Source organism: Macrobrachium nipponense, chromosome 21, assembly GCF_015104395.2.
Source record: "Macrobrachium nipponense isolate FS-2020 chromosome 21, ASM1510439v2, whole genome shotgun sequence".
Taxonomy (NCBI): Eukaryota; Metazoa; Arthropoda; class Malacostraca; order Decapoda; family Palaemonidae; genus Macrobrachium; species Macrobrachium nipponense.
The window spans coordinates 7,355,524-7,368,850 of NC_087212.1; the positions used below are offsets into that span (position 1 = coordinate 7,355,524).

The 13,327-nt window shown below is 37.3% G+C and overlaps 2 protein-coding genes across 5 annotated transcripts in view; both read right to left on the reverse strand.

Annotated features, from left to right (window-relative positions):
* LOC135197747 (uncharacterized) overlaps positions 1-4,751 on the reverse strand; it is a 530,867-nt gene extending 526,116 nt beyond the window's left edge. The window contains exon 1 of the mRNA XM_064224821.1: positions 4,612-4,751. The gene's annotated coding sequence lies outside the window, so the exon portion shown is untranslated. The remainder of the gene's footprint in view (positions 1-4,611) is intronic.
* Positions 4,752-11,991: 7,240 nt separating this feature from the next.
* LOC135197752 (uncharacterized) overlaps positions 11,992-13,327 on the reverse strand; it is a 68,101-nt gene continuing 66,765 nt past the window's right edge. For all 4 annotated transcript variants that reach the window (XM_064224836.1, XM_064224833.1, XM_064224834.1 and 1 more), the window contains one exon: positions 11,992-13,078. Coding sequence is in view for 3 of the 4 variants with exons in the window: in XM_064224833.1 (XP_064080903.1) it covers positions 12,959-13,078 (120 nt within the window). In the remaining variant the exon portion in view is untranslated. The remainder of the gene's footprint in view (positions 13,079-13,327) is intronic.

Consider the following 13,327-nt stretch of genomic DNA (forward strand, 5'->3'; position numbering starts at 1 on the left):
AATACACAGATCACTAAGATGTACGACCATCGACTCGTACGCCACATTAACAGACCTTTCAATAAAGAATGGTCTAACATACTAAGTACGAGAAAGAAAGGACATGATATTAACAAGGTGAATTCGAGAGGTTGCAAAGCTTTGAATGCTGAAACAAAGAGTAACTACAAATGTCAATCAATGCCTTGAGGTGTGTCTTTGTAAGTAATATATTCAGTTGTAATGCTCAGTCTAACGCTGCAAAGCAGAGGTGATAAAAAAAGTTTTCCGATAATTTGGCTGTTCCCGAAACTTGGCGATATGACATGTTTCCTATTGTCTTCTTTAATTTCTTTCAAATGAACAGAACTTCTTTGGAACTGTTCTTCGCGTCAATGGCTCTTGTAGGTCTGTTCCATTCTGAATAGGTTTGCTAGCTACGCGTCACCTCCTCGAGGTACTAGTACTAAACATGGCGGAAGTTCAATGGGGACGCCGTGTTTAGTACTAGCCCTTCGGTGATCAAAGATATCGTTTATTAACATAATTTTTCGACCACACAACCGGTGTATATTATACTTTGATCGCCGAGGGGCTGGTACTAAACATGAGCTTCCACCATGTTTAGTACTAGCACCTCGGTGCTGTAGCCTAGCAGTAGTAATTGCTGCAACTTCAATTGAATCTTGACGTTTGATAAACCCTATGACGGATTTGGAAAGTACGTATCAGTCTAGGTTTAATCTTAGCACAGCAATCTGTTATTGCTTTTACGTTCTGTTCGCTATTCATATAGTACTATTACTTCGTTGTCCCTTCTAACTGACCCGCCCGCTTCGCATGTCTCGGGTCTCGTTTTGACCCGTCGTTGCTCCAAAGCACCTATTACAAACTTTTAAATATGAAGGAAAACAATTATCAATCATCCTCATATTGTACTCAGTAAATGTATGGCAACTGCACACACAACAAAAACAACGGCCATTCTCATTTACAGTAATCGTAACACGGCTACAAAAACAATAATAACGTCATTTTTACAATATTAGAGAGCTATTACTTAATGTGATTAAATAGTTAAACCAGACCAATGAACTACATTTTCTAGACTCTCAAAGCTAAGCCGATGGGTTCGTATAGACACGGAGAAAAAGTTGGACATAGAGGGATGTAAATTATTTACGTGGTATCATCACGTCAGCTTTGCATTGCTATCACATGTACATTCATCATACGGACGAGAAGCGTTTCGGAAGTTTCTTCATCTTGCTGGCCAACCGCACCCGGTGAAAAAAATAAAATAAAATAAAATAAAAAGGGAGACTGGAAGCAACGAGAAACATACCGGAGCCAAACCGAATACCCTAGTACTACTATATTAGTGTTTGCATGTTGTTGACCGAATACAAGAGGTAGCGGCTATGGCTGCTCTTCGTACGATGAGAAGGGGAGAAAGAACCTTAAAGAGGGCTGTTGATAGTTATTCAGGCAATAGAGTTTGTCCTGTTAAATATAACATGTATTTTAAGAAACTGTATAATATATTGATGAAATATATTATAAAACTTTGTGTAAAATTACAAGAAGTAGATCCAATGAAGCCGTGGTTGTGTTACAAAATTAATGTAAGTATTTGTAAACTTGACTGTAAAAAATGTGAGAGCAACACATACGAATTGAAAAAAATAATTTTGTCTAAAATCAACACATTACCTAAAGCTAATAGTATGCATATGTACTGTGATGGTTCAGTGAATGGTATCAAAGTTGGATGCGGGGTGGTTATAAGGGAACATTATGAAAATGATGTGAGTACTGACGAGACGCTGTCAAAAAGAATAAAAGATAAAACTTCTACAACTGCTGCTGAATGACATGCCATTCATGAAGGGTTAGCCTTAGTAGTAAACAAGATGAAAGACGTGTTTGTTTCCGTTGATTGCCAGAGTGCTCTTCTTCTTGCGCTTAATTAACTCTAGATAGCATCCAGTTGACAGGGAATTAGTAAGTGTAAAGAACTTGTATATACAATATTAGATCAAGGGTATTTTGCCAAGTTTTTCAGGGTACCATCTCACGTTGGTATTCATTTGAATGAGATGGCTGATAGTTTGGCAAAGGATGCTACAGTACAAAAATAATATTGATACAGAAAGCACAATGACTCTGAGCAGAATAAAAAAAAAAGGGGGGGGGCTAAAAATCAAGAGGTCTTTGTGGGAGGCGGCTGAAATACGACAAATTTTAAACAATGGTAGTGTCAGTATGAGACACTATTTGTTTGTGTCTGAAAACAGCAATATTGTATACGGTAGGGCATTGTCTAAACCAGATACTTTAATAATGATGTTACGTCTGGGATATAAATATTCTTGGGAATACACTGATGATGAAAACTCTAAATGTAAATTATGCGGTGAGTTACGGAAACATACTTTACAACATGTTATGGAACGTAATAAATTATCAGCGTTTCGTAACCCCAGAATAGATTATGTAACAAATATAACAAATTCACCTTTGTTATATTTGTTTTGTATGGCTTTTGCCTATTGTCAATTTGCTATAGTACTATAAACATGTGATTTGTATAAAATTTGCACTATAGCTTGGCATTTACTTTTGTATAAATTGGGTTAAAATTCTTCTCGTGTAAAATATTTGCTTTTCATTAGTTTTTTGTTTTATTTACGTATTTATTATTATTTTTGCCTGGAATCTTTTGAATTTTGTAAGTGGGTATAGCAGCATGCTGCTACACTCCATTTGTATATAATCAATAAACCTTTTTGAATTTGAATTTGAATTTTACTTTGTGATATACGGTATCATTGAGGGTGTTTCAATGGGGGACTTCTACCTAAAATGGTTCGACAGTGGTTAAAATGGTAGTCATCGAAAAATTACAGGCAGCCCACCATGCCAATGTATCTCCACGACGGATGTAGTACTAGGTCTATTGGTTATTCATATACAATTAGGCCTACCCCTGCCAGATATTAATGCACATTATGTATGGCATAGGCCTACGTGTTTTGGATGACTGAGACATCCTAGACAAAGTAACTGTAGATTCTCTCTCTCTCTCTCTCTCTCTCTCTCTCTCTCTCTCTCTCTCTCCGAGATATGCAATAAACAGCAGCGATCGGAGTTATTCCGGTCAGCCCGTTTTCAAACGGAAATCATCAAAGATGTAAAAACTCAGAAAAAGTAAAATGTACTTAACAAGAGCCATTGAAGCTAACCTATTTTCCCGATAGGCCGTCAGTGCACCTCACGTGGTACGCTATGCACGACTGAAAAGGTATTTGCAACGTCCCTGGAGCCCTTAGCTGCGCCTACTTTTAAGCCGTTTACTTTACCATCCGTTCCGGCATCCTATCTTCAAACTTAAATTTCTCAGAGCAACTGTGGAATTTTTTTCTCACGGTTGTGTACTTCATCTTGATTTTCTGGTAGTCTTTATCTTTTCAGTCTCTTTAGCACTGCATGGTCGATAAAGCCCCCGTGCTTGGACTGACATAGTAAATTTCATGTATTCATAATCATATGCTAACTCGGTTTCACACGGATATAGGCCTAACAGGCCCTTCAACGACAACAAATAATTTTGTAATATTCAGAGGTAAACAACGGTGTGACAAGACCTTATGCTAATACTTTGCGTCGTTCGCTGCCTCATTTACATATCAAATCTAAGATTTTCTATGTCCAACTGCTATTTTCATCATCTTGTGGTACACAGGATCTCTCTCTCTCTCTCTCTCTCTCTCTCTCTCTCTCTCTCTCTCTCTCTCTCTCTCTCTCATGCACGCAATTAAAGGACATCAAGGAGAGTTACGAAAACTGATCTTACAAGGCCTCGATAAGATTACAAATAACTCATGTCCATTTAGAAAATAAGCTTACTAACATATACAACAATATTAATAAAACAACAATAATAATAACGAAGTTACCACATAATTTTAACATCCAAAAGCGACTGTGAAATCAAATATGTTTAGGCATATCGATGACACAATATAGCTACATTACCTATCGTGTGGTTTTATCGGTACAGAATATCATGAAGCACATCACAGCATGAATCGAATATCATTAGGCCTATGCCAAGCCTATATCTTGAAAGCACTCCTAAGTATGACTACATATGACTATGGAATTCCTTAGATAATAACATGCAAGCATTCCTGAGTATGATTTAATTTTACTATGGAGTTACTTTGGATTATAGCATGCAAAGGAATTATCGTATACTTTTCAATATCAAAATCTAATTTGTAAGTTATGTTCTATTTTCGTGGTGTGGGTTCAACTCCGCTAAGCTACGCGCTTACAAACTAAGCATTCGTTTGAATTAATGATACCAAGGCACTATCCACATTAATTGCAGACAGATAATTATACCTATATAGAGTCTGCATGCCTGAAAGCAAGCAAAACCAACTTAGACCGTCGAACAAGCGTTGTCTGGCCACACAAGTAAGTCTGGCCTGAACGTAATCTAGAAGGAATTAGGGACAAACCACAACAATGCTATTGATTACAAAAGGTTTGCATAGCAAATCCTTCTCCATTTAAAAAAAAGCTACCCTAGTCTTGAATTTTAACAAAGGTCATTGAACAAACCTGACGACGATGATGGACTTTTCACAGGGTACAATCGATGAGGGTAAAAACCGGTACGCGTGGTACAGACAACGTGGGGCAATGGGGACCGAAAGACGCACGATACTCTCTCCTCCACTACTCCAATCACACTGATCGCCGATGCCGCGCGCGCGAGTGACTCGCGACGCGAGGCCGCGACCCGCGATCCTGCAGGTATATGGGTGTTTGAAGGTGCCACTTAGCACATTAATGCGGTATTTTGCCCTACGACCCCAAATTACTGGCAGTTTTGTTAATTTATTTTTAGTTTACAGTCCATCCATTTATTCACGAATCCAGCTCTTTGTGGGAATGGATAGCTTATGACAGCTGTGTCGTTTCCAGGTATTTTCTTTTAAGAGTGATTTAGAGCCCTGTCTATTTTTTTTTTCTATCTTTTAAAACCTTCATGGATATTGTTCTTTAACAATATACTAACGCATTTTTATTGAAAATGTCGAAGAAATCTAAGATAGTCTGCAAGTATTTCAGTAGCCTTCAGTGACCTCTTAATCTATTGACTTCTTCCCACTTCTTTAGATAAGCTCTCAACTGGAAGTTTCGAATCAGTGAATCAGGTGATTGGATGGGTATGGACCTCGCTCCCCATTGTTTTCAAAGCTCTCAGTAGAAACCGTATCCGACTAGTAGTGAGAAGAATATTGTTAATGAAGTGGCCATGGTGGCTAATATACCTACCGTATTTGTTTCTGGTAACCGTGACCAGCAATTTATGTTGAATTGGTGTAGTATTTTAGGCCGTCCTTGACTCCTAACCGAGACGTCGTGTTCAAACAGCACTCTCAAATTCACTAAGTGATGAACAGATTTCCCGAAATAGATTTAACTATTATTTTCAATCAGATGTTTCGTTGTTCCGCAAATAAAATAGGAGAGAAGTGGGAAAATACGAACGCCAAACAATGCCTGAGTATTGATGTTCAGGTTCACCGAAATTTCCGCAATCAAGTGGAAATCAGTAGGCCTAACTCCAGATAGCTTGCTTAGGTGAGTGTGCTTTCCAATCCACACTAACGAGGTTTTGGTTTCTCGTATTGTTTTACGAAACTTAACGATTATGGAAAGCTTCAGAAAGAATCCAAGGGTTATGCTAACGAGTGAATTTTGGTCTCATCTGAGAATACACAGTCCTGACCTAACCTTACCTAGACCTAACCCAGACTTAGGACCATCGACCAATTCCCATATCAAAACCAAGGTAGATACATGGACCTTGATCACAGCCTATTGGTCTCACGCACAGTTCCAAGTCCCTAAATTAAATAGGTTTTATGCCAGTACAAGTCATTTGACGTCACTGGCTAGTCGCAGTTAAGACAGAACAGTCAGGATGCTTAATTTATGGGATGAAAAAACAGTACAAAGATAGCGAAAAGTCACGGTTGGTTGAAAAACTGTCTTGATCTTGTCACCACTCATCTTGGTCTAGGAAAAGATGGACACTTTCATCACCCTTAGATCAAGTGGCTTTCATTCACACTGTTCGTTGGCAACTACTGACTCTCTCGATCTCATTCAACGGCTCAAGGGCTAGTACGACGATATCGCTGCTTGCATGGGAAATCCTTTTGATGTCCTTTTGAGACCTTATATTAACACTAGACATTTCAAATGACGTAACCCTTCTCAGGGAATGGGAGGTGCTTTTGTGTGTCAGCGGAATATTTTTTTCAACAAACTAGTACTAATGACGGTGGTCGTATGTAACATTTATTCAGATACGTCCCCCAACAAACATATATTTTATATATTATATACATGTTATATATATATATATGTGTGCGTGTATGCGCGCGCTGCGCATCTCCCTCGTGACCAAATACCCCTGCTGGAATATAATTAAGAGTAGATCTCGAGGGCACCGATTGGAGCCAAGATTTGTTGGATGGACTCTCGAGGCTTGTTGGAGGATGCTCGGCGTTTCTTTGAGGATGCTTAAAGGATGGGGGATGAAGAGAGAGAGAGAGAGAGAGAGAGAGAGAGAGAGAGAGAGAGAGAGAGAGAGAGAATTTCATATCAATCGATTCGTTCAGGCGTGTGTAATTGTTGCCTACTTATGTTTACGTTTCAAGTTCCACCTTCAAATTGAAGACATTGTTAGGAACCTCTCTTTCGTATGCCTTCGTTTAAATAAAATGGAGGGTTCCATAGGTCCTTTATTCCTCTTACAGTTAGACTGTGGAACAACCTCCCTACTGAGGATGTGGTGCAATTGGAATTTCGAAAGCTCAAGCAATGATTAATTGCTTATTTTTATTTATCTGTCAATTAATTTCGAAGCCTGAATTTCAAGGCGATGGTCAATGGTCAACGAATAGGGTTCATCTTCTGAATAATAATAATATAATAATAATAATAATAATAATAATAATAATAATAATAATAATAATAATAATAATAATAATAATAATAATAATAATAATAATTTAACAAAGTTGAGACGATAATAGTTAAGGATCTTTGAAGCTTAGAAACTACACCATGTTATCACATAAGAGTAAACTAAACTGATCTTTGTTCGTTGTGTGATCTCCTCTTAAGGACACTACCGAGATCAATGCTAATCTCTCTCTCTCTCTCTCTCTCTCTCTCTCTCTCTCTCTCTCTCTCTCTCTCTCTCTCCTTCTTCTTCTTCTTAGGAAACCGGGACAATGGCATACGTTGTTTCAGCTGAGTAATACTGTTCTAGGAGGACAAAAATAAAACATCTTGATTTTCTCTCGAGACGATGATGCCTTCCTTTGATTTATTGCTGAGCGGACAAATCCCTTGTTCTCTCTCTCTCTCTCTCTCTCTCTCTCTCAATCACGTCTGTATCTCGCTATCTTTCCATCTATCTGGGTGTAATTCGCTCTATCAATCACGCGTTTCTCTATATCCTTCCATTTGTTTGGGTGTAATTCGCTCTATCAATCACGTGTTTCCCTATATCTTTCCATCTATTTGTGTGTAATTCGCTCTATCAGTCACGTGTTTCCCTATATCTTTTCATGTTTGGGTGTAATTCTGCATAGGATTTCATTCTGCAAGGATTTCATTTAGTAAATATATTAATAATTATCTACAGAATAAGAGAGTTAAGATTTTTGTTTTTTATTATCTTTTCCTTCTTATTCTTCTTCTCCCTTCATATTATATCTTCTTCATTTTCCATCTTTATAATCCTCACTTAAGCGTTAATTTCTTTTGATAATCTGCTTTGAAATAAATAAAAATTCTCGCATAATATTTCACGTAGTTCTGATAAGAAATAAATAAATAAATAAATAGATAAAATAAAAAATAAATATACCTCCTTGGCGAAGGTGGTAGTTCATATGGATCTTCCTGGAAAGACGCAAATGCGCATGCGCACCATCGCGTAGTAAGCCAATTGTATCAACGGCGTAAAAATGTTACGGTACGCGGGAAGCATCGATTTCAGTTCCCGCGCGCGCGAAAGCAGACTATTATAGATTATTATCATGCGACTGTCTGGGATTTCCGGCGCCGTAACACAAGTAAGTAAAGGAGGAAGAATTTATTGCTTGTGTGTATGTATGTATATATATATATATATATATATATATATATATATATATATATATATATATATATATTACTTCACCGTAAGTTTTTCTTTGAGCACTTAACTTTCTTTCACATTTATAAATCTTAAAGAATTTGCTTTCGTTTGGATAATGTAATTATCATCGCTGGCACATTTATTTGAAGGCACGAATTATTATGAGAGTTATATATGCGACATAATCACTCTGACATTCATCACACAAAATAAACTGGCCTCCACGTGAATGATATAATTATTATCATCGCTGACACAACATAATAAAATAATCTTGGCTGCTGCGTGAATTATCTAATGATTTGGTGGTCACGTCAATTATCAAATAATTTCGAGGCTATATCAGCTGTCATAAAATTTACTGGCTACACAAATTATCAAATAATTTATCCATTCACACCAGTCATAATTAATTGTCACAATAATTAGCCATTTATGGTGGGTGCTAATTGGATTACTACGCTAATCAGCTCTCATAACGATTATCAACGAGTCATTTTGGTAGTCATGTAAATGATCAAATTACGAAAATCTCTATCTCCCTCTGTGTTTCCACGACTTAAAAAGTGAAATATTGTAGTTTTATGAAATGAGTATTCTGAAACCTATTTTTCCAGGAAGGCACCTGCATGGGTAGACACTGATGCCAGATTTCCATATGACTAAAAATGCTTAGATTTATAGCAACAATGCACAAGGAATTGTGGCATTACTGCATCGGACCTATGTTACGAAAATAATTTTATAAAAAAAATTGCATTGATTAGACATAAGCAAATGTAAGTTATAATGGCGGAATAAATAAAAATACTACGAGAAAAATAAACTAAAATGCGTGTTTTTCTTTTATAGTGAAATTTAAAATGTAGAGCTACAAGGACAACTACAAGGTTTTAATTTTGCCTTAATATCTCTTTGCAAATGCTCTTAAAGTAGGCAGTAAACTTATAAAAAAAAACTTGGATAATGTAATTTCATCACTAACGTATTGAAAAAGTACTTGCGTTGGAGAATGTACTACAAGAAAAATAACTAAACTTAAGGAAGAGCATTTTAATTTAGTTTACCAAACGCTGTTGTTTTCTTTAGATAATTCAGTGCTCTAGTTTTCTTTGAATCGTAGCAGAGACGTACGTAAATAGGTCAATGATTTTTCCACCGATTTCAAGATACAGACATTTTCAAAGCGCTTTACTGAGATATATACATGATACTTTTCCCCTGAGTGCTATATTTTACACAGAGGCCCAATGAGGAAAGCCCAAAAAAGTAATATTTATTTATCTATGAATTCTTGGACGCACGCTTAGCCACATGTATGTTTATGTATACTGGCTATATCTGTATGTATTTTCGCGCATGAATGCTTACGCACACACATTTATTTAAATGCAAGTACATATGTGTACCCATATTTGTTTATTTGCATATGTCTTATGTGAACTTTCTTTTTCATAATATACGAACATGTATTATATGAAAATTTAACATTTAAAAGCCACCAACAAATATACTTACGAGTAAGAGCCCGTGCCAACACAAGACTGGCATAATTGATTGTAATGCATGGACAGGATTTTGCCCAACATTCATAAATAATTAACAATTTCAACCTCATTAATCCTTTCTCCATCTAATATCTTTTCATTGATCTTTGAATACTCTGTTCTATTTATTTCTGATTTCCTAAATCTACTGAGTAACCTCTCTAGATATTTGATGGATTTTTATAAAGCAAGATTTGTAAATCTTATGCTGTTTTGCTGATTAAACGACCAAGTTTTTTTTCTTTATTTCAAAATCTGAGATAAGTAAAGAGCAAGGGTGAAATAACCATCCCTTGTGGGACGCCCACTATTTACTGCAAATCCACTTGACAAAACCAAACACACTAACACTAGGTTAACCTGTCTAAAAAGTTAGTGTAATGCATAGAAGCTACACCATACAATGAAGGTTCCACATTTACTTGAAGGTCTACTGTGCACAGTACGTTCTTATAAAATGCATGCAATTTTTTCTACTACTACAAGCTATCACTAGCAAATATTTTACACAGCTAATGCCTGTTTAAGGATCTTTTTTCTATAAAAAAAAATTAGGGCAAGGGCATTAATGTTCAAGGTGCATCAGTTTAAAGAACACAGACAATGAAATTGTAGGTTTATTTTACAAGATATAATCAACAACAATAAGGAAACGATGAAAGCATCATGGCAACACTAAATATCTAAAACTCAACAAAGTCTATCAATTCTGTTATACACACTAATCCTATTCGCCTCGACTTTCAATGCAACAAATTCATCAATGACTGCATCACAACATTAATTACGTAGTATACCCTTCATGAATCACACTAATGGCAGCCAGCGTACCATGACATTCTTGCACCTTTGTAGTCTTCAAGTAAGTGTTTACCAGCTTTATTTTGTGAAAATTTCTTCTATCTTGCAGATACTGTTACTGGAAGAGCTGTGGGGATTCTCAGAGACCGTTAATATTGGTAAATACTTCAATCAGCCTCTTTTCATACAAACAGGTAAGGAGGTCATTGGCCGTCACGATGCCTGAAGGGATTCCATGGCCACTTCTTGCAATCAATATCCAAGTGTGTCTCAAAGGTAACGTAGCCACAGGATTTGGCAGTGGTCCACGATGTCTTCAGATATGCTTCTAATGTTCCACAGTAACCCATATTTCCATTCACCTCTCCAAATCAAGGAAATGATAATGTCCTCACCCATAAGAAAAACGTAGTCTATTTTCCTAGTTGCGTCTCTTACAGACGGTGGGAAGCGCCTCAGCGGCGTGGTTGGTATGGTATTAGCTTCCCACCTCGGTGTTCCCGGGTTCGATTCTCGGCCATTCCATTGAGGAATGAGAGATGCGTATTTCTGGTGATAGAAGTTCACTCTCGACGTGGTTCGGAAGTCACGTAAAGCCGTTGGTCCCGTTGCTGAATAAGCACTGGTTCCATGCAACGTAAAAGCACCATACAAACAAACAGACGGTGGGTGGGTGGGTGAGGAGGGGTGGGTCCCCTGAGCTCCAGAAGTACATCTTTGATTTTCCAAGGTTGAGTTTGACCATATACACTTTTTATTCTTACGGTTTACCATCTTTGGGTGTCTTGAGGTACAGAGTGGGACTCTGACATGTAGGCTTAAATTAAAAATGGTAATATAGCTTACTTGGGATAAGGCGGATGAAAAAAATAAAACAGAGATGGTATTTAGGACTCGGCCCTCCCGGGTGAAACGGATTTAAGATATATATTAGAATATATATTAAATATATATATATATATATATAATAATAAGATATATATATTATATATAATATATAATTATATTTTTTTTAAATAGATATATTATATATATATATATATAATTATTATATTGAATCTCTTTGCAAAAGAGCCTTGACAATTTTACAGTGACCCAGGGGTGGCTTAGTCATATGATTGCCTATGATGGAGGGAATGCATTGCCAAAAACAAAGCCAAAATCATAATTTACCAAGAAAAACTTGATACTTCCTGAATGCAGGTTTAGTTCTTTGCAAAACTCACAGTGCAGTAGCTTTTAGGCCTACTGTGCAAAATATCTTAAGGGTGAGGTGCCCTATGCCTTTGCCATTTCACTCCTCTTGTAAGTAGCAACCAGTAGTTTAATCTTTTCATTTCACTTAATATCCTCTGATGAACATAAAAAAGCACCATTATCAATGGTTACAATAGGCCTCCGATTGGTATGGACACCTGTTTAAGAAGGGAGGAACGTCATGTTGGAAGACATACGATGGAAATGGAAGTGCCGGGTAGAAGGAAGAAGGAAGAAGGGAAGACCAAGAAAGGAAAGAGATGGGGTGATTGTGTAGGGGGAAGATATGGTATTGAAAGGTATAAATGAGAACGAGGAACAGGACAAAAATCGATGGAGACGACTCATTCGCAATGGCGACCCCATGTAAAAATAGGTTTAAGCTAGGAAGAAGAAGACAATAGGCCTTGCAAGGGTGAGGACAGACAAGGCAATCATGGGCGCCCGCACGTAAGGGACAAGGGGGAACTTGCACCCCGCCCCGAGAAATCATGCAAAAAATTTTATATATACATATATAAATTGCTTTACTCATTAAAGAAATACAGGCGCTGATACTGTTTTTGGAACTAGCCTGCTAGTTGAAAGGGTCAAAAGTGTTTGTCTGCTTGATACCGAAAACTATCCATGTAGTATGTATTAAGATTTGGTCCCACTTGGAAAATATGCAGCGAGCGCCCATAAGTGCAATCCAAACAATTCACGAGAATGACAAAAGAACCTACTCTCTTGGCCCTGTTTCTGACGAGTCATTCACCTCCTGCTGATTGAGGAAAGTGTCAGGGTGATAAGTACTCCTCCAGTAACAAAAGCTTGGATTCAACTATTTTCATAACTCCTACAAGGTAGAACAACTGAAGGGTAATGGTGGGGAAGGGAGGTAACCTCAAGAAGAAACTAGAAGGTTACATGATTTAGTACTTTTGCCTTCCATAACAGACAACTAACTGTTCTATCATCTCTTAATCTGCTGCTCCACAGTGAGTCAATGGAACCTACTAATTTGCGATTCCTTTCAATAGTTATTAAGTCAAGACCCTAATTTTTTATATTTCATCCATCCGCACTTTTTATATTATTGTCTTCTTCTTCTTCTTGCCCTTTGCCGTTTGAGATTCCCTTGACAACCATCAATTTATGCTGCCTTTTTCTGAGTGTCTAATTTTTTAGGACTTTGAGTAGGTGTTGGCACTGCGCTTTCTCCTTTGGCTTTGGCCTTCCCACTATCCTGTGCTGACGAGTTGGGAAGAGGGAGCTGAAAATATAAATGTCAAGGTTAGGAAAATTGACGGTTCTATAGATACAGTGGAAAATAGGAGGGAAAACCTCTGAACAATGTAAGAATAAACACACCTGAAAAGGGAATAAAAGAGGGAGGTGTTAATTCTGAGCATAAAAAAGATTAAAAGACACTTTCCACAGGAATTACTGAAAAGAGAACGAAAGAAGGGAATATTTCTGAGACGGGGGTTGGGGTAGGAGAGAGAGAGAGAGAGAGAGAGAG